The sequence below is a fragment of the Carcharhinus amblyrhynchos genome, chromosome 7, assembly GCF_965287045.1.
Source record: "Carcharhinus amblyrhynchos chromosome 7, sCarAmb.v2.hapA, whole genome shotgun sequence".
NCBI classification, from domain to species: Eukaryota; Metazoa; Chordata; class Chondrichthyes; order Carcharhiniformes; family Carcharhinidae; genus Carcharhinus; species Carcharhinus amblyrhynchos.
In genome coordinates, this window is record NC_137330.1 from 73,620,243 (window position 1) to 73,642,507 (window position 22,265).

At 40.9% G+C, this 22,265-nt stretch overlaps 2 protein-coding genes across 2 annotated transcripts in view; one reads left to right on the forward strand and one right to left on the reverse strand.

Annotated features, from left to right (window-relative positions):
* The window catches only part of nt5dc1 (5'-nucleotidase domain containing 1), a 531,068-nt gene that overhangs the window by 166,969 nt on the left and 341,834 nt on the right, over positions 1 to 22,265 (forward strand). The gene's annotated exons all lie outside the window — the stretch shown is intronic.
* LOC145345281 (uncharacterized) overlaps positions 5,419 to 22,265 on the reverse strand; it is a 31,370-nt gene continuing 14,523 nt past the window's right edge. Inside the window, exons 2-4 of the mRNA XM_080193104.1 lie at positions 20,913 to 21,036; positions 19,669 to 19,728; positions 5,419 to 7,250 (exon numbers count right to left, since the gene is read on the reverse strand). Coding sequence (XP_080049230.1) covers positions 5,419 to 7,250; positions 19,669 to 19,728; positions 20,913 to 21,036 — 2,016 coding nt within the window. The remainder of the gene's footprint in view (positions 7,251 to 19,668; positions 19,729 to 20,912; positions 21,037 to 22,265) is intronic.

Below are 22,265 nucleotides of genomic sequence, written 5' to 3' on the forward strand. Positions count from 1 at the left end.
TTTTTTAATGCAAATCAGTACTTTTGCAATCTCACCACTATCCCGGGGCATTATTTATATTCTTGTAGAGCTTTTAAATTCACAAGATGAAACTATGCTTTTGTTTCCTATTTTTAAATTCCTTTGATCATTGATGCCGTGATTAACCACAGCCACTAATTCCTGATATAAAATATTGGCCAAATTATTTTGAATATTGAAATCTATAAGATCTGAAACATTCTTCCTGCTTATCTGGTGATTGGAACCTTCCTGTCACATGTTGGTTTCTTCAGCCATCAGCAAATGTGCACCATATGAATCTATTCCATCCCAGTTGATTTGCTGCATGTCCATCATGTAGATGGTTGTCAGTGATCGGACAACTTGGAAATCAGAATCATCAAAATGGCCAACATGTTACTTTTAGCTATGTTTATGAATGTTTGCCATTCGTTGAATTTTTGTTGAAATACATCTCAATTTTTGTCATAAATTGTGTAATGTCTAGCTCTGATTACATGGGTTTTCATTCATATGAATAATTTCTTGCTTGCTTCATTACATTATGTGTAAGTTGCTTAGAAGAAACACAAATCAACTTGCATTCATCTCACTTTGTTTCATTAATGGCCCAAAGGATATTAATAAACAATCAATAAAATGTACAGGCACCTGTTATTATAAAAAAATGCCATCACCATATCATAATCTTTCTTTTTCTGTGCTTCCAGCATTTTATTCGTTTATCTTATACTTCCTGTAATATTAATATATGGTTGCCATTGATAACAATGAGCAATGTACTCTGTCCCACAATTACCTCCCTAACCAGACCACTGTTTTTTTTTGCTATCTCTACACAGTGAGTTTTGCAATCATCCAAGTATTTGTCCTTTACCCCTCTCGATTCTCATACCTACTATTCCTTTGCAAAGTAATTCACACACAAGGGAGTGGCCCCCGCATGTACACTGATGACACTTAGCAGAAATTCTCGACTATTTCTCTTGACTTTTCAGTTATCCAATACTCAGTTGTGGGTATGCTGTTACTTCCTGCAGCATTAACTTGAATTAACATATCCACAACCACCGCTATAAATTCTGTACTTTTGCCAGTAATTCCAACCTCCTACCCAGCCACTGATTGAGGATGAGCCAACAGTTTGCTATTTTGATACACTGTTCAAGCCTGAGTTGTGTTTGCAAATTATGTCCTCACTTTCACAAAGACCTCCTATTCAATCTGTAATATTTGCTGTCTTCACTTACACATTCACTCGTGTATCTTTGCTGCGTACAGAGTTGATTATTCCAGTGTTCTTGTGGTTATTTCCCATCCCTATCAACCTCACACGTTGGCACGGTGATTAGCACCGCTATCTCACAGTGTCAGGGAGCTGGCTTTGATTTCCAGCTTGGGTCACTGTCTGTGTGGAGTTTTCATGTTCTTCCCCATGTCTATGTGTGTTTCCACTGGGTGCTCCAGTTTCCTCCCACAGTCCAAAGATGTGCGGGTTAGGTGCATTGACCATGCTCAGTGTAGCCATACAGGTGCGGGAGTGTGCCGACACGGAGATTTTCGCAGCAACTTCATTGCAGTGTGAATGTAAGCCTACTTGTGACCAATAAATAAAAAAACTTTAAACTAAACACCAATGTCCTATAATGCAGTAATTTGCACACAACCATTGTCCATGTCCTCACTGGCCTATATGCTTTCCTAGTCTCCAAAGCCTCAAATTTTAAATCCTCATTCTTGGTTGAAATCCTGCCACAGCCTTACCCCTTTATAATCATTTCCAGCCACCTTCCTCTCTACTGCACCCCCCCCGCCCCCACACACACCCCCAAAACCAAATTCATCTCCCCCTGCACCTGGCATATTTATATCTCCGGTTATGTCCTGCTCTCATTAGTGATTGTAGTTCAGTCTCTGCTCTCTGAATTTCTTCTCTAAACCCTGAGCCTCATTATCTGTTTCCCTCTTTAGGTATCCCAAAAACTCATCTTTTTGTTTTCCTAATAGTGTGCTTTGGGTTAGGGCCTGCTATTCTTGTGCGTATGATGTACCTCGGACAATTTTGTAATAAAAATGCAATTCATTTGTGAGATGTGAGCATCATTGGCTGGGCCAGTATTTATTGTCTGTCCCTAATTGCCCTTAAACTGAGTGGCTTGCTAGGCCATTTCAGAGGGTACATTTTAAGAGTCAACCGCATTGCTGTGGACCTGGAGTCACATGTCGGCCAGATCAGGAAAGGATAGCAGATTTCCTTCCTTAAAGGACATTAGTGAACATACTGTTGTTCGACAACAGTTGACAATATTTACTGAAGACAAATAGAGGAGAGGGTGATGTAGTAGTATGTTGCTGGACTGATAATGCAGAGACCCACATTAATGCCCTAACCACCCAAGTTCGCAACCTACCGTGGAAGGTGGTGAAATTGGATTTCAGTAAAAATCTGGAATCAAAAGTCTAATGATCACCATAAAACCATTGCCGCTTGTTGTAAAAAAGAAATTTATCTGGTTCACTAATGTCCTTTCGGGAAGGAAATATGTTGTCCTTACCTGGTTTGGCATACATGTGACTCCTGATTCACAGCAATTTTGTTGACTCTTAAATGCCCTCGTGCAATAAATGAAAGTCCAACCAACGATGCCCAATCCCATGAGCGAATTTAAATAAAAATGCAGGTCTCTTACAGTTCAAAACAGGATAATTCTGTAGTTCTGTTTGTGCTATTCTGCAGTTATGTTCAGAAATGACATGTGGGCCAAATGTAGTTAGCTAGTTGAAAAGTCTGGGCATCTTTGCTTTGAGGAACTTTGTGGATTATGAACCTAAAATCCATTGTTGGACTTGAATTGTTCTGTTCTTTTGAGACAAGTAATTTTTAAATTTGGGAAGGATAAAGATTTTGGATTTGAATATGAGAGCACAGAAAGTAGTGGTAACATAGTATAGCAACAAAACATTGACTTTATTCAATTGAGAAAGTGTGCATCTTCCTGATCTCTTCCTCTTCTAAGGAAGTTAAATCCTGCTGGGATCAAAACAAATATCTGCCTAATTGACCTTACTGCATGAGCCGAGGCATTGTGTGTTGGCAGTCTGTTTATCTCAGGGGCATTATTGCTGAACATCGTTCCGTTTACATTTATTATCTATTACCCAAGTCCAGTATAGTTCCACTTTGTGAACCTAGCTTTATCAAATATCAAATACTCTGAAATTTCACTGTAGTTTCATTGGACTTCCGTGGAGTGACAGGAAACAGGTAGTAAATTTACACTCTGTAAATTTTCAAGACCGTAAACTTAATTATCACTAAAATATGCTGTGTTTAACGTGTCTTCATTCAGAGACTTATAATTTGTTAGTTTTATTGTAAAAAGAAGTTTGGCTATTTGTGTCATATAAGCACAAACCTGTTTTATTCCAGTTTCAAATATTTATTTGACAGAACATACTAAAGGTTTATGCAGTAGTAATATAGTATGATTTGATATCCAATTTCTTACCATTGATTTTATTTCTTGCTAAAAGAAGACCTTATGTCAAAGCTTTTTGTCTTGCTCTCACGAGCATCATCACAAGAATACTACTGTCGGGGAAACAACAACTTTATCCTGTATGAGAAGAGAGTGCTGATTGGATAGCAGATGGACTTTGGTAGAAGCATTGTCAAGGAAAATGCAACGGTCGATGGTGCCAAGCAATGTTTGAAATTTAAGCCAGGCAGCTTTATTCTGATTGGTCGTGGCACGCAGATGTGTGCTAAAGATTATGCCGACAACCATGTGAAAATTGTCTGCTGCACTTACAATGTGGTGCTTTTGTATATACTGAAAACTACGTATATTAATACACAAGGCCATATTCTTTACAGACAGAAAGAATAGGTACACACATTGCACCTCTTTCAGCTAAACAAAATAAATGCTAGGCATTAGCTAGTTCTTCCCACAGGGCAGTGTCTTGATCAAGCTGTCTGGATTAAATTTCATCTGATGAGTGGCAGTGTAATGCCAAGCATTGTTTGAAATTGAAAGCAGGCAGCTTGACCCTGCCTGATCAAGGCATCCTCCATAGCAGTACCTCTGTCAGTCAGAGTCCACTTGCCAACCAGTCAGCACCTTTTTCTCATACAGTGTAAAGTTGTTGTTTCCCATCATTGGTGTCCTCCTGATTGTCATGAGTGCAAGTTGAAAAACTTCGTCAAAATGTCTTTGTTCAGCAATACTACCAAACAACTCACTGATTTCATGTAAAAGGTGTCCATCAAAATAGTATTTGTATTTCAAATGTGTTTGGTGCAAGCTTCCTGTTCCCACTTTTCTCTCATCCATGATACATTTTCATAGATGTCAGCTGTTCTTTGATACATCAATCAATTGGTCTTCGTCTGTGTGCTTCTGGAATGTACAACACTAGTTCAGCCTATTCCTGTGTGCTGGTGATAGTTGGCATGTTGCAGCAGTGGTCATTAGAATGCTGCTCCAGATTATGATGCCTGCTGCATTTAGATTCCACTGAAGACTGCCACCACTTCGCCTATCCACCACCACTGCCAACCAATCACAATGAAGCTCTGAGATCAATAGTGATGCATTCACTGCCAAGCTGGCTGATCAATAATTGCAATGGACCATGGATCAAACCTTGGACATTCCAGGTCTGTATGGTTTAATGACATACAAACATAAAGAACATGTCTATACAATGAAAAATGTTAATCATTAGAAAAAAATATTTACATTTTCTTTTGAATAAATATGTTTAAAATACTCTTACACTGAACAGCAGTTCTTAATGATAAACCGCTTAAGTAAAATTTATGAACATTAAAATGGTACATGCCACTGACGAAATAGGGAGAAACAGCATTGCTGTAATTTTGAACATAGGCTTGAAAATGGGGAAGATTGCAGGCTCTTTTTAGATAGGGAACAATACGAGGGCTAAGGATTCATTCCATATTACCAAAATATATTTTCTGGCTTTGACATATTTTCTATTAAGATGCTGATACAGAAATTAACCATGTCACATAGATTGAAATTTTTTTTGCTGATAGAAAATGGAGAATACAAATTATTGCTTTTTGGAATTAAAAAGTTACAAAAATACATACATTTATTCCTGGTACAGTATGTGTCATCAAACCCGCATATTATTGTGTTTGCCATGTTTATATTGTAAACACAGAATAGATGATTCAGGGATTTAGTGTGGCAAGGTAAACAGTGGTTGCACGGGCACACTTGTGCATTATGACTTATGAACTTGGCATTTCTTTCAGGCAATCATGTTTTTTAGTTCCAATTGATTCCTTAATGTTGCTGCATTGTTTATCAATTAAGATACGTCCTCAGAAAGGCTGGTCAAATGCATTGCTCAGAGTTGCTTCTCTTCACATGGTGTAAATCATGAAGGACTAATTAAAAACCCTGAGAAGGATGACTGCTTCTCATCCGATGAATATAATCCATTAGCTTCCTCTGAAGGTAGCAGGACATAGACCTGATCATTTTCACGGAGGTGTACTATAACACTTCCTGAGGCTTGGTCAACATACCCTTGTGTATAATCATCGTATGTTTGTAGTATGGATTTTCCATTTTTATATAACGAAGCCCAAACATTTGCCCCCTTGACTTGTAGATAGTAACTAAATTGGTAAAGACCTGCTACTTCACATGTAAAAATACCAGATGATGGATCATAGTTATTATTTGAATTGGTTACTAGTGTGTCAAATATTATTGGTTGTCCTACTGGTGGATATGGCCTAGAAAGAATGGCTGTGAAAGCCGGAATAGGGCTTAACAATCCAGGAGGTGACTGTATAGATTTTTCTGGTTGCACAAAAATTTCCCCAGGGAGACCTGGCGGACCAGGGAGACCTGGTGGACCTGGAGCACCCTCTGCTCCTGTCCGTCCAGGTGCCCCTGGTGGTCCCTTAGTTATTTCTCTGCTGACGAGACCCGGAGGGCCTGGCATTCCCGGTTTTCCTGGAGCGCCATTTATTCCAGGAGGCCCTTGAGGTCCTGGCAACCCAGGCAAACCTTTATGACCAGGCACTCCAGCCGGCCCTCGCAATCCTACTGCACCTGGAAAACCTAATGGACCTTGAGGACCAGGAGGACCAGGACTTCCATGTTTCCCAGCTGGGCCAGTTATACCAATGTCCCCTTTTTGGCCAGGTGAACCAATTTTTCCTGGTAAGCCTGGTGAACCTGATTTTCCAGAATGCCCTGATAGTCCTGGAGCACCAGGTAGCCCTCGGTCACCCTTGGATCCGGGGTACCCTTGTGGACCCATGTGCCCCGATGCACCTTTTGCTCCTGGTGCACCGGGAATCCCTTGTAAACCTCTTGGGCCTTGTGATCCTGGCATACCAGCTGGTCCCTGGCTTCCCGGATCTCCTGGCTTGCCAGTTGGTCCCATTTCTCCTTTCTTCCCAGGGTATCCAGTGTAGCCTACAGGACCAGGTTCTCCTTTGGGCCCTGGCATGCCTGATTTTCCAATACCTGGCAATCCCGGTGCCCCTGGCAAACCTTGTACCCCAGGGTGACCTTTAAGACCAGGGGGCCCTGGTATTCCTGGCATACCAGATGGTCCAGACTTTCCAATTCCGGTTGCTCCAGGTGGTCCTGGTAGTCCTTTGTGGCCTGGTGCACCTGTAAAACCAGATGGGCCTGGTGGTCCCATATCCCCCTTTTTACCTGGCATACCAGGAAGACCAGGCACACCTGATTGACTTAATCCCGCTGGTCCAGGGGTTCCTTGTGGCCCTGGTGGTCCAGGTGGCCCTTTATCACCAGAAATCCCAGGAATTCCAATTCCTTTATCACCCTTTTGTCCAGGGGGGCCTGGATAACCTGGGTGTCCTTTTGCTCCGGGTAATCCTGGTATTCCTGGAGGACCTGTTAGCCCTTGTGGACCTGATTTACCAACAACAGACAATCCGGCTGGTCCTGGATTTCCTGGGGGTCCCGGACTGCCTCTTTGCCCTTTGAGCCCTTGAATTCCTTTATCACCTTTTGGTCCTGGATATCCTATTCTGCCTGATGGGCCTGGTGCCCCTGGATTGCCCGGTGCTCCCTTCAGAGTCAGTCCTTGTGGTCCTGGTTGCCCTGGGTCGCCAGGAGGTCCGACCAACCCAACACCTGGCTTTCCTGGATATCCTGCTGGTCCTGGGGTCCCTGGGGGGCCGGGGGGTCCAGGTGGTCCTGGTAGTCCTGGATCTCCTCGTACTGTGAAAGTAGAAATATGTTCCTTACATGGCAGAAAAAGTGTCTTTCAGTTGTAGCATGTTAAATACATCATTTTTTTTAACAAAAACAGGTTGATTATTATTCTCACCATAATACATTGAAAAATGAAAGCTATTAAGCCAAGTCCTATTTCATATGTGTACGTATAATATTATATTGGCCACTGTAAGTAAATTAAAAGCACTAACCTAGTACTGGCTGGACGAGTTAAACATGAAATGTTAGTATCACCGTTTTAAATAGGGTAGACAAGGCAGGAGTTTCTGCTATGTTGTACTGGTTTTCTCAATGTCATTCATCCAAAATCAAACAAGCAACAACAATTTGTTTATTTCACACCTTGTGCCATTTAGAAATGTCACAAGGTGCTTGACATAGGCATTCTAAAACAATATATGACAGTGACCATATAAGGAAATATTAGGGCAGATGATCAAAACCATGGTTAAATATATAGGTTTCAAGGATTGTCTTGAAGGGAGGCAAAGGGATTTAGAGAGGGAATTCCAGAGCTTGGGATCTAGGCAGCTGAAGACATGACAATCAATGTTGGAGTAATTACAATTGGGGATGCTCAAGAAACCAGAATTGGAGGAGCGCAGGCATCTCAGAGCGTTGTGGTGCTGAAGGAGATTGCAGGGATAAGGAGGGGTGAGAATATTGAGGGCTTTGAAAACATGGATGAGAATTTTTCAGTGAAGTCAGTGATTAATTGGAAGACAATGCTTGTGACTGAGCACAGGGGTGATGCTGATGGTAAACTGCATTGGTGTGAGTTGGTGAAGGGAGAGTTTTGGATGGCCTCAAACTTACAGGGGGTGCAATGTGAGTGACCGACCAGAGGTGCATTGGAATAGTCGAGTCTTGAGGTAACAAAGGCACGGACGAGAGTTTCAGCAGAAGAGGAGCTAAGGCAGACGTGGAGGTGGGTGATGTTTCAGAGGTAGAATTAGGCAACCTCTGCGCAGATATGTGCCGGACGCTTCTCTTGGAGTCAAATATTGTGACAAACATTGTGGTTCAGCCTCAGACAGTTGTCAGAGAGAGGGATGAAATCAGTGGTGAGGAAACGGAGTTTGTGGTGGGGACTGAAGCCAATGGTTTCAGACTTCCCAATATTTAATTGGAGGAGTTTTCTGTTAATAGTGAATGTGGGATAAGCAGTCTGATAATAGCAGTGGAGCAGTTGAATGAGATAGAGCTGTATACACATGGAAACTGACATTGTGTTTTTGGACTATATCGCCAAGCATGTAGTGAGAAATCCAAGGGGTAAAATGTTACATCCTTAACGTCACCAGAGGTAACTGTGCAGGAATGGGAAAAGAAGCCACTGATAGCCATTCACTGAAGGAAGTTTGGACCAGTATTCTTATTCTTTGCCCCTTTTACTGGTGTTGCATTTTGAAGTATAAAAGACCAGTCAGGCCAGTATTGTTATTTCCCCAGTTCATTGTTTTTTCCTTCTGGGGGGAATTCAATTGCAAAATACAGTCAATGCAAATCGAGTGTCCACAATCATCCATGCTTGTTTTTAAATATTGCTGTAGAAACTGGTCACGCCACTAAATCAGATTGAACATCATTGTGATTTTCTGTTAGTTGTTATTGCTTGTGGACTTTCAAGGATGTTTTTATATTTTCCCTGAAGGTTCAAGAACCCTTGAGTACATTTTGAAAGCATTTTACTTGTTTTAATTCCAAAGAGATTGACTCCTGCAGACCAATGTACCTGTAAATTGTTCTGCCTTTTTTACAAGTGATTTTCAATTAATAAATACTAGATTGATCACAGATGGCGATACACTCTGATTTTAAATGCTATTTTTGTGACAAAGCCATTTTCAGTTGTATTAAAATTGGTACCAAGTCGTGCGAATCAGTTTGAGTGAAAAAAATATACTTCTCAAAACTAATGTAGATCTGAGCGCAATTTGCATCTGTATTATCGATTGTAGCCAAAGTGGAAAGACTTAGCCAAGTATACTTCATAAGTTTAGTCTTTGGTTAAAGATTATTGTGATAATGTTCCTTTGAAAAATGTCCCAACTAGCATTTATTTAGCTAAATCTCTAAAAGATATATAGTACTCTGAAGTTCAGAAAGCTGCATTTGAATCCTGAAAACTATGTTTGTAAGGTTTTTTATGTTGACATTTTAATGGATTGATATTTGTCAGATGATTTGGTAATTTGTAAATTGTGATAGTTCTTGCACTTACCAATTATAATTTTAGAACATAGAACATAGAACATTACAGCGCAGAACAGGCCCTTCGGCCCACGATGTTGCGCCGACCAGCTTTTAAAAAAAAAACAACACTAACCCACTAATCTAAACCAATCCCATTTCGTCCATAAACCTATCCACAGATCTCTTAAACGCCCCCAAACTAGGCGCATTTACAACTGCAGCTGGCAGGGCATTCCAGTCCCTCACCACCCTCTGGGTAAAGAACCTACCCCTGACATCAGTCCTATAACTACCCCCCCTTAATTTAAAGCCGTGCCCCCTCGTGCTAGCTTTCTCCATCCTAGGAAAAAGGCTATCACTATCCACCCTGTCTAAACCTCTAATCATCTTATATGTTTCAATAAGGTCCCCTCTTAGCCGCCTTCTTTCCAGCGAAAACAACCCCAAATCTCTCAGTCTCTCCTCATAGGATCTCCCTTCCATACCAGGCAACATCCTGGTAAACCTCCTCTGCACCCTCTCCAAAGCCTCTACATCCTTCCTGTAATGTGGGGACCAGAACTGCACACAATACTCCAAGTGCGGCCACACCAGAGTTGTGTACAGTTGCATCATGACGCTGCGACTCCTAAATTCAATCCCCCTACCAATAAACGCCAAGACACCGTATGCCTTCTTAACAACCTTATCTACTTGATTCCCAACTTTCAGGGATCTATGTACACATACACCTAGATCCCTCTGCTCCTCCACACTATTCAAAGTCCTCCCGTTAGCCCTATACTCAACACATCTGTTATTCCTACCAAAATGAATTACCTCACACTTCTCCAAATTAAACTCCATCCGCCACCTCGCGGCCCAGCTCTGCAACCTTTCTAAGTCACCCTGCAAACTATGACACCCTTCCTCACAATCTACCACACCTCCGACTTTGGTGTCATCAGCAAACTTACTAATCCACCCAACTATACCCTCATCCAGATCATTAATAAAAATTACAAACAGCAGTGGCCCCAAAACAGATCCCTGAGGCACACCACTCGTAACCGAACTCCATGATGAATATTTACCATCAACCACCACCCTCTGTCTCCTATCTGCTAGCCAATTCCTGATCCAATTACCTAGATCACCCCCAATCCCATACATCTGCATTTTCTGCAGAAGCCTACCATGGTGAACCTTATCAAACGCCTTACTAAAATCCATATACACCACGTCAACTGCCTTACCCCTATCCACCTCTTTGGTCACTTTCTCAAAGAACTCGATAAGGTTAGTAAGGCACGACCTACCCGCTACAAAACCATGCTGACTGTCTCTAATCAATTCATTACTCTCCGAATAACTATAAATCCTGTCTCTAATAATCCTTTCCAAAACCTTACCCACCACAGAAGTAAGACTCACCGGTCTATAATTCCCAGGGAAGTCTCTGCTCCCCTTCTTAAACAATGGGACAACATTTGCTGTCTTCCAATCTTCCAGTACTATACCAGAGACCAACGACGACCTGAAGATCAGAGCCAGAGGCTCCGCAATCACCTCTCTTGCCTCCCAGAGAATCCTAGGGTAAATCCCATCCGGACCAGGGGACTTATCTATTTTCAAACCCTCTAGAATATCCAGCACATCCCCCGTATCAACTGCAATACTATCTATTTTACACCCCTGCACCCCAGTGTCCTCCTCAGCTACATTCATGTCCCCTTGCGTGAACACCGAAGAGAAATATTGGTTCAACGCCTCTCCAATCTCCTCCGGTTCCACACACAACTTCCCTCTACTGTCTGTAACTGGCCCTAATCTTGCCCTAACCAACCTTCTTTATGCATTTTGTAATTTCTCTTGGAACTGTAGAATTTATGAATCATAATATTATTAGTCATGTGGAAAGTCAAAAATATTGGCCATAAATACTGGTGGAACAGTATCAGTGCAGAGAGTCTTGATTCCTCTGTAATATCCATTTAGTTAATAAGTTCCAGATAATTGTCTCTATCTTTGAGAAAGTATGGAATTTGAGTGAATATCGTTGTTACTGCTTAGGATTAACATAATTATATTCTGCAACAATGAAAAATGTTGAATTTAGGAATGACTTGTGTGAGACGATCTGAAAAAAAACATTATTAATTGATTTTTGTTCAACTCCGCTGTGTATTCGCCGTTAAAACACTCAAATTTGATCGGAAGTGAGACAAAGTGGGAAGAGTACTCTTCTGATCCACTTTGCACTGATACACATGTGCTTTCAGGGTTAGCAACATTACATAATGAAAGCAAACTTCCAAAGTGAAAAATGCCTGCGATTTGGAGCTCGGAGCCTGAAGCTTTGTGGTTTGGAACGCAGCACCATTGTTGGGAACCATGTCTGTTCACACTTAAAGAGCACACAGAACACCCTGTTTCTTCAGTTAGTTCTTAGGAATTTTGATGGATGAAGTGAGACACTGGAGGACTCTATTTGGGTAATTTGTTGTAGGTCCCATAGGCAAACTGCCCAACAAGAGTAGCAGAGTCTGCCAACCAATGTGAGTGTCATAACAACATACCACATACCTGGAGGCAATGTGGGAACAAATTTGGTGACTCTTACAAGGTCAGCCAAAGGAAAGAAACATACTTCTATTCCCTTAATTCGGTGCATTGAGCATCCACGGCAATTTCAATCACCTCCTTCTGACACTATTTCTAATTTGTGTTGTGGATGTCTATTTATACAAGGTAAGTTTACCACCAGTAGTTTTGTCTTGGAAGTTTTTCTTCACTTGCAGGCTTGGATGCATTCCAGCCGAAGCAATTCTCCTATCTAAGATAAGACCCACAGCCATATCTTTATTTGTTCTTGATGTAATGAAAAATACCAGCAAGGCTGTGCTAAAGATAATACATACTGTTGCTATTGTGCACTAGTAATGGATACTGCAGTGACGGGTACCAGTCAGTTGACCAGGCCTGATGTGAATGGGATCTTGAGTATTCCACCACACTCCTGACTTGACTCTTGTAAATGGTGGAGAGACTTTGGGAGGGCTGGAAGGGAGCCACTCCATCCAGCTCCTGTCACCACGGTGTTGATACGACTGATCCAATAAAGCTTCTGGTTAGTAGTGATCGCGAGACTTCGATTATGTTTTGGCATCCTTCCATTAACAAGAGCATGCAGCAAACAATCCATTTATGTGGAGTGCCTTTATTTGGTGCAGCTTTGCTGACGGCTGTGAAGGCCAGCCCTTGAGAGGCAGGTTCTGCCCCAAGTGCCACACGTGAAACTGTGAAGTGGCATTTTGGGCTGCTGTTTTCAGTATTGATGCCTGTTACCAAACTATTGTAGACACTGCTTGTCATGGTATTGCCCACCAACCCACTGAAAGTATAACCATTTCACTCCTTTGACAGTTGCTGACCTCTGGGTGCGATGTCAATGTTTAATCCCTTGATGTCATACTTGCAAGTATCTTTGAAGTAGAATCTTGGACATCCCGTTAGTCATCTGGCTCCAGTCACCTCACTGTACAAAAAGTCCTTGGGTACATAACCATCTTAAGCCCTATGGATTTTCCTAGTCCACCGAAGTACCTCTGTTTGATTAGCACCAGCACATTTAGAGCTTTGCCTTTGGGAGGCCTGTTGCATTTGAGATTTTTTCTGTCAGGATATACCTACAATGCAGCTTCTTGTCCTGGCAACTGTAAGTGGAGTAAGAAGCCCACAACACCAGGTTAAAGTCCAACAGGTTTATTTGGTATCACAAGCTTTTGGAGTGACACTTTTTCTTCAGGTGATCTCCACATCATAACTGTAAGTGGCTCATGCTTCACAGCCCTATAACAAGGTGCTGAGAAAACAGGCATTAAAATTAGCTTTGTCTTGATGTTATTTCATGAGTTGACCAAATAAGCAACTGCTTTCCTATGCATGTGTTGAGCTCTGCATCAAGGATCAGATTGTCCGTCACTGTAGACCCAAGGTAACAGAATTTGCTTATCACTTTCAGTGAGGTGTTATTTCTTGTAATCGGGTGGAGTTACAACACCTTTTCCCATGACCACAGTTTTCTTGATGCTTGTAGTCAGAGAGAACAAGTTCCAGGCATCCAGATAATCCAGGAGTTTTTGAAAGATGGTTATATTTGTGCCGTTCAAGGTCATAGGGACATGATTGAGCTTCTTTTCTGTGAGATAATCAATTTCAGGCACTTAAAGTGACATGAAAAATGAAAATGCTAGAAATATTCAGGGAGTAATTTCTCTCTGCACAGGTTCTGCCAGACCTGGTGAATATTCCCAGCATTTTCTTTTTTTTTGGTTTCAGATTTCCAGCATCCATTGAACTTTGCTGTTGGCTTGTATGACATGAATGTTATCTGCTGCCTGTTAGTCCAAATTTGGATGTTGTCCAAGTCCTGCTTTTTGCTGGAATGAGTTGCTTCATTATTGGAACAGATGTAATGGAGACAGTAGCATTGTCAATGAACAGCCGCAAATATTTGAGGTAAGATCATTGGTTAGGGTAGTTGAAGATGTTTGGACTAAGGATGCTGCTCTGAGGAACCCCTGCTGTCTCAGAGCTGTGGTGGTTAATGTCAGCTAAAACTGCATTTCTTTCTGTCATGAGATTCCAGCCATCGGAGGATTTTCTCACAGACCCCCATCTGCATCAGTTTTCTTTGGGTATTTGTTTGGTGCCATACCTGGCCAATTTCTTCCTTACTGTTGTGGACAGCTATTTTCATGTCTCCTCTGACATTATCTTGTGTCCATACCTGGACCAAAGCTCTGATGAGATTTTGTGCCAAGCAGTTTTGGCAGAACCTGAACTGAATGCCACTAAGCAAATTAATGGTGAGTCAGCTAGCCATAAGTACACAGCTTTGCAGGATGTTTATTCAACACTGCATGGAGTGTATGGATTCACCAATGCCAGCGGTTCGAAGGACAGTCTGTGATTTCTCACAAATGTTTAAATTTACCCTCTTCCTGCTCTCCTTTTGGATCCAGAAGTGACAAAAGCTTTTAGAAAGGTTTAGAGATGAGACATGGTGCAGGGGAAGATGATGTTGCAAAGGTGCAACGAGGTGGCCTTAATGATGAATTAGGGTGTGGAGTTTGAAACTCAGCTCCGGGTCAAACAGGATGCCAAGATTATTAAACTGTCTGGTTCTGCCCGAGAGTCTGGCCAGCGGGGGCTATGGAATCTGTAGTAACAGAGACGAGTTTTATAGCAATGACTGAATATATGATGCCTTCAGTAGTCCCTGTGTTAGTTGGTGAGCTTTTGACTTTACCACAGTTTGATGTTAGACTAGTGGTCTCAACAGCGTAATGATAATGATGTGGTTCAGACAAGTGGTGGGCAGGTAGATATATTTGCGCACACATAGAAGTCAGTGACACATTCCTGTGGATAATATCCCCAAGGTGCATGTAAATGGATGGGAAGGGAGCCAGGGTGACATTTTTGGAAGAATCCAAAGGTATATATGATGGCAAAAGAGAAGCTTCTGAAAATGAGCTTGTTGCCTCTGGAACTGATGGAAGTGAAACATAACAAGGGCAATCACATAGCATTGGGAGCAGAGAGGCGATGGAGCAGAGTAACACATTTGACCGTTTTAAAAGAATTTATTCATGGATATGAGCGTTGCTGGCTGGGCAGCATTTATTGTCCACCCCTAGATGCCGGAGGACAGCTGAGAATCAACCACATTGCTGTGCAACTGGAATCTGGTACCTTGGAATGCTTTAAAATAAAGACATTGTGACAGCAAAATTGACTTTCATCAGACTTTAGCAAGCAATCCTTTCTGATCCTTGTAGATAATGAAGCATGTAAAACCACATATATTTTTGTTATTCATTTATGGCACATGAGTGCAGGTAGCTGGCCAGCATTTATTGCCCATCCCCAGTTGCCCGATGGCAATTGAGAGTCAACCACATTGCTGTGGCTCTGAAGCCACACATAGGCCAAACCAGATGAGGATGGCAGATTTCCTTCCCTAAGTGACATTAATGAATCAGATGGGTTTTTCCAACAATCAGCAATGGTTTCATGGTCACCAGTAGATTATTAATTCCATATTTTTTTTTATTGAATTCAAATTACGTCAGCTTCCATGACGGGATTCAAATCCAGGTCTCCACAACATGAATTGAGTTTCTGGGTTAGTGATCTGGCGATAATACGACTAGACCATCACCTCTCATGTATGCATTGGCAGAGATGGTGGCATTGTGGCAATATCACTGGACTAGTAAACCCAAAGCCCAGGCTAATGCTCTGGAGTCATGGATTCAAATCCCACCACAATGGCTGATAGAATTTAAATTGAATAAATTAAATATAAAGCTAATCTCAGTAATGGTAACCATAACAACTATCAGTTATTGCCGTAAAAAACCATTTCATTCACTAGTGTCCTTTTGGAAATGAAATCTGCCATCCTTACCTATAATGATGTGGTTCAGACAAGTGTGGGCAGGAAGATAGATCAGCGCACACATCGAAGTCTCCTACAGGACTGCTTGGAGTCAGTGGACTGGTCAGTATTTAAAAACTCTGCAACCAGCCTGAACGAGTATGCCGCTACAGTAACTGATTTGATGTGTAGAAGACTGTGTGCCAAAGAAGCAAATCCGCATGTTCCCATCCAGAAACCATGAATGAACAGGGATTTCAACTGCTTGCTGAAGTCCAGGTCTGAGGCATTCAAGTCAGGCAACACCGACCTTTACAAGAAAGCCAGACATGATCTAAGGAGATCCATTTAAGATGCCAAAAAACAGTACTGGACCAAGCTAGAGTTCCAGCCTAGCCACACAGACCCCCACCAGCTGTGGCAAGATTTGCAAGACATAACAGGCTACAAGATGAAGGCATATAAAATTGCCAGCTCCGATGCATCCCTCCCTGATGAGCTCAATGCCTGCTATGCTTGTTTTGAGCAAGAGGTCAGCGAGAGCATGCCCTCCACCCTGGAAGCCCTGGATGAACCTGTTTCTGGGGTCACCATTGCAGATGTCAGAGCAGCTTTCTCGAAGATCAAACCACAGAAAGCGACTGGCCCAGGTGGGGTACCCAAACGAGCACTCATATACTGCAGAGATCAGCTGGCAGGGGCATTCACAGACATCTTCACCCTCTCTTTACAACAATCTGAGGTCCCTATCTGCTTCAAGAAGGTACCTAAGAAAAACCAAGCAGTGTGCCACAATGACTATCATCCAGTGGCTCTGACACTCATCATTACGAAGCGTTTCAAAAGGCTAGTCATGGCACATGAATCAATTCCAGCCACCTGGACTGCCTGGATCCACTAGAATTCACCTATGGGCACAACAGGTCCTTAGCAGACACCATCTCCCTGGCCCTACACTCAACCCTGGAACAGCTAGATAACAAAGACACCTATGTCAGACTCCTATTTATTGATTACAGCTCAGCCTTCAACACCATTATTCCCACAAAATTCATCTCCAAACTCTGTGGCCTGGGCCTCGGTTCCTCCCTGTGTGACTGGATCCTGAACTTCCTAACTCACAGACCACAATCAGTAAGGATAGGCAACACCTCCTCACGATCATTCTCAACACCGGTGCCCCACAAGCATGTGTTCTCAGCCCCCATGAATGTGTGGCCAAATTCCCCTCCGATTTGATTTTTAAGTTTGCTGACAACACCACCGTTGTGGGACAGGTCTCAAACAATGATGAGACAGAGTACAGGAATTAGATAGAGATTCTGGTGAACAGGTACAGTGACAATAATCTCTTTCTCAATGTCAACAAAATTAAGGAGATTATCATCGACCAGGAAATGTAGAGGAGAACATACCCCTGTCTGCATCAACAGGGACAAAGGAAAAACAGCTGAGAGCTTCAAGTTTTTGGGTGTCCAGATCATCAGCAGCCTGTCCTGATCCCCCCCCCATGCTGACACCATAGTTAAGAAAGCTCACCAACACTTCTGCTTTCTCTGAAGACTAAGGAAATTTTGCATGTCAGCTACGACTGACCAACTTTTACAGATATACCATAGAAAGCATTCTCTCTGGTTGCTATCACAGCTTGGTATGTGTCCTGCTCTGCCCAAGACTGCAAGAAACTGCAAAAGGCCGTGAATGTAGCTTAATCCCTCATGCAAACCAGCCTCCCATCCATTGACTCTGTCTGCATTTCCCACTGCCTTGGCAAAGCAGCCATGCACCCTGGACATTCTCTCTTCCACCTTCATCTGTCGGGAAAAAGATACAGAAGTCTGAGGTAACGTACAACCGACTCAAGAAGTTTCTTCCCTGCTGCTGTCAGACTTTTGAATGGACTACCTTGCATTAAGTTGATCTTCCCTACACCCTAGCTATGATGGTAATACAACATTCTGTACTCTCTTGTTTCCTTCTCTATGAACAGTATGCTTTGTCTGCGAGAAACAATACTTTTCACTGTATGCCAGTACATGTGACAGTCATAAATCAAATCAAATCAAAAATCAAAGTTGCTGACATCCATTCCTGTGGATAATTTCCCCAAAGTGCATGTAGATGGTCTACATGTGACTCCAGACCAATAGCAGCGTGGTTGATTCTTAACTGCCATCTGAAATGGCCAGCAAGCCACACTATTTAAGGTAAGTAGGAATGGGCAACAAAAACTGGCCTTGACAACAGCACCCACGTTCCATGAAAGAATAAAAGGAAATCCATCACTATAATCCTTGGGCCTTCAGGATTTCTGCCATTTGGCAAAATTGCACAGTCTTCTAAAGCTGCTGATTGTCTGCAGACAAGATGAAATTGGACCTTGAAGAAACAGGGCGTCGGCAGTATGCCTTAGGCATCTGTGTACTGCCTGTAGCTGTTGATCTTGTCAGTGGCCCCTTTGAAGAATTTAGAGACATCAAGCTTGTGAATGAGTTTGGCTGCAGGTCATTTTTGCAACATTTGACATAACTGTCTTAGCCTTTTCGATGAATGATAACTTGGGTAAGCATTGCTCATGAGCATTTTAGATGGATGCACCTCAGTTGGTGCAGACTGTCTCTAGTCCAATCCAACCTTCCTTACATCTCTTTGCTGGTCAGTCTCTTCTTCTATCAAAAATGTAGGGAGATTTTCAAACATTGTGCTATTGTTGCAAAGAAATAAATAATTTTTTACATTTTCCACAAACACATGAATGAATTTACTTTAAATTGTGGGGGGAATTTTCTTACAGCATTCTTTACAATCGTTTTTATGTATATAATCAGTCCTTAGCAACCTTGTATGCTCATTTTACATGGGCTGGGTAGGCAAATTAGTGACAGAAGTGTACATTTGACCAGACATCATCAGTAAGAATGCTAATTAAAAACTTCTACCCATCCTTGTTGCAAATTATAAAGTTCAAAAACATCTGAAAACTGCACACAATATCTTGAATGTTGTTATTTCAGTCTAATTTCCAAACCATAAATTCGCAAGAAGTTTTGTGTATGTCTAAATGGTTATGGTAAGTACAGCATTGAAACTAAAACACAGTATACGCGCCCATCAGATTTCCAACTAGAATTACATATGGTAAGACTATATGGACAGAGATCGGGCGTCACAGAGATCCATTTCTTTTTCTCATAATTATCTCTGAATTATTCCTCAAAGTTGATGACGGAAAAAATCTTGCAATGTGCATTTATTTCTTCCAATCTTTTTATGTCTAATAGGACTAACAAACAATACGATCTCTCTTATATTCAGTTTTTTATTTGTTTATGGTATGTGGACATCACTGGCTGGGCCAGCTTTTATTTCCCATCCCTAACTTCCCTCCATTTCAGAGGGCATTTGACAGTCAACCACATTGCTGTGGATCTGGAGTCACGTGTCGGCCAGACCAGATAAGGACAGCAGATTTCCTTCCCTAAAGAGCATGAGTGAACCAGATGGGTTATACGACAATCAACAATGGTTTCATGACAATCATTGCACTTTTAATTCCAGAATTTTATTGAATTCAAATATCATCACCTGCTTTGTTTGGGATTTGAATCCAGGTTGCCAGATCCTGCCCAGGTTCTCTGGATTACTCATGCAGCGACAATGCCATTGCCTCGCTATGTTGTGGCATGGAGGATAACTCAACAATATTTCTCCCATTCCATGATAGATTAAAAGGAAAGGTTGATGTTTAATTCCCATAGAAACCTTTCAGCTTCTTACCTGTGATACCTTTTGGATTTTCCTCAAGACTTTGATAATGAAGACCTTTCAATTCATAACCTGTTTTGGTAAAACAAAATCTAAGTTGCATGAAAAATAGTTTTTCCAAAATTATATTTCTTATAGAATTAAAATACATTTTTGTTATCACTTTGGAGTTTTTCCAAATAAATTGCATGTGGTTATGTATATTGATGTTATATTATCTTTCTACAGATATATATACTAATTAATATAAAACATTTTTAAAAACAAAGCCACAATAGAATTGAGTGCTGAGTGAAAATAATGTGTTTTATTTGTTTTATATCAAACTGATTGTGTTATATTGTATTAGGATTTTGGAACCCTTGTGACATTTTGCTTTTAGTCTGATTGATAAACAAAATGTTCTGTTCCATCTACGGGACTTAGACTTTGTCATTTAACAGACAAACTTGATTCTCACTCACAGCTGCCTGTACTGTTCTTGAATAAGTTTCCAGAAAATGTGCATGGATAGTTCTGTGTGAACTATTAGAGAGGGTTAGCATCCCTAAAGTTGGAATGAGGGAAGGGCACATCCCAAGCTGTGGCATGTAAGTCTCTCTTTTGTTGTTGAGCCATCTTTGTTAGTATTTTTTGGTTAAACATCAAAACTGTGGAATAAGCAGTGAATAAACTGGATATCATGTTGTTAATGCCAGCATCATAAAAGCAATGCTTGAAAAATGGGCATGTCTGTATATTCCCAGACAGCTAAGTGTATGATATGTGTAATGACTTTTCTCTTCCTTGTCATTGAGAGCAAGTGTATCATTCAGTTGCTGTTCTGACTGAGATCAACAAATTCCATAAAGAATTGCAATCTCACTGATTCAGCTGCTCTCAGAATATTTATTATGTTTGACATTAAATAATTCAGTTTTTCCCAGGGACCATACCACCAGTATCATTGTCTGTGAAATGCTCAAAGACATCCTGAGGTTGTGAAATGGACTTTATAATTTATATACAATTTATCAGTTGAATGAATGAATACCACAATTATGCACATCCTGACATGGTCAGAGCTCAGAGCCATTTTCATTAATTTGGGGCATCTATAACATTTAACTAAAAAAGAAATATATGATTCAGGCTAAAAATAAGCTAGGAACTTCATCCAGCACACTACAGGCCACACTTGCCTCGCTTTATTCATTGCGATGAATGCAAACCACAGCAATCTCAAATAATTGTTTCCCAATTGAAAGAAAACTTACCCTGGCTTTTTGTGTTATACGGTGATTGGTTATATCCTTTATATCCTATTCCATACACCAGACTAATAGACATGAACACCAGAAGTGTACCAGTTTCCTTCAAAATCATGTTTGCAGATAGAATCTGTAAAAGTTTTACCAAAAGTTTATGTTCTTTAACAGAAGGAATGACACAGATAACTTTGACAAACATTCAGTAGAATATTAAATTCATTATTAAATTGCACATGTCTGACATAGCAAGACATTGAAAACCGCTCCCTTTGTTCAACAGCCTCTGAGATAGTTATCTTGAAAATAACTGACATGTCTTGAGTAGGCCACATTTAAGACACATCACTGGACAGTGCCATGAATCATGCCTTTCTTAGTGTTTCCATGTTTCAGATCAAGAACATAAACACTCAGAGAAGTGCTTAAGAACAACACAAATCTAATAAGCCATGCAGACAAAACTAATGGAAATCTGGCACCAAACTCCTTATCCCTTTGCCTGTTAACATGATTAAAAATTGTAGGAAAACATACCAGCATATTTTGCCTCCTGAACTGTTTTTCATCCCCAATAGATTATCCCCTGAAATCGTGGAACATCTGATGCAGAAGTGCTTTCAAAAGGATAAATGCTGGTATTTATATATATGAGAGACTCCTACATAGACAGCTGTAAATTTTAAAACTCCTCCCTTTAAATGGAAGTAATAGCTATGCTGATTTCTTTTAACTTTTAAAAATGTATCAGGTTGTGGTTTTGTTGCGGTTAGTTGTCTCCTTGCAGATTGATGTTCAACATGACCTTGTAGACAGTTTATAAAACTCAATGTGTGATAAATCTTCTAAAATAAATTCCTATCATATTTAGGAAAGCTAAGAACATTTTCATTTTGTTCAAATTCAGAGCTATGAAGGAACAATTAAATATTTTGGTTCAATAACAATTTCGACAATGTTCTGAAATTTTTGACCTTTTTCTGAGCCACAGATGTTTGAAAAAACACATAGCAACTTTGATATAGCGTTTACACATTGTATGAATACTTCAAAATAAACTACCTCCACTCACATTTAATTTTGCTATATTTTTGTTTGATTACTTTAGGAAAAACTAAAATTCTGTAAATTAGTGATTTAAACAAGTCACAATAATAAAGAAAGTTTGAACAGTGTTCCTTATCAGAAAAGAGAATGCCGTGCTCCCACTAATTTCTGACATATTAACTGATCGAAAATGGCTAAATTTTAGCATTGCATTTATGGTGAAGCATTTGCTTGGAGACAAAGAAGACAAGTACAAAATAAATAACAGGGACTAGCTTCGTGGTTGAAAAAAAAGGGCGAGACATTGACAAGTTG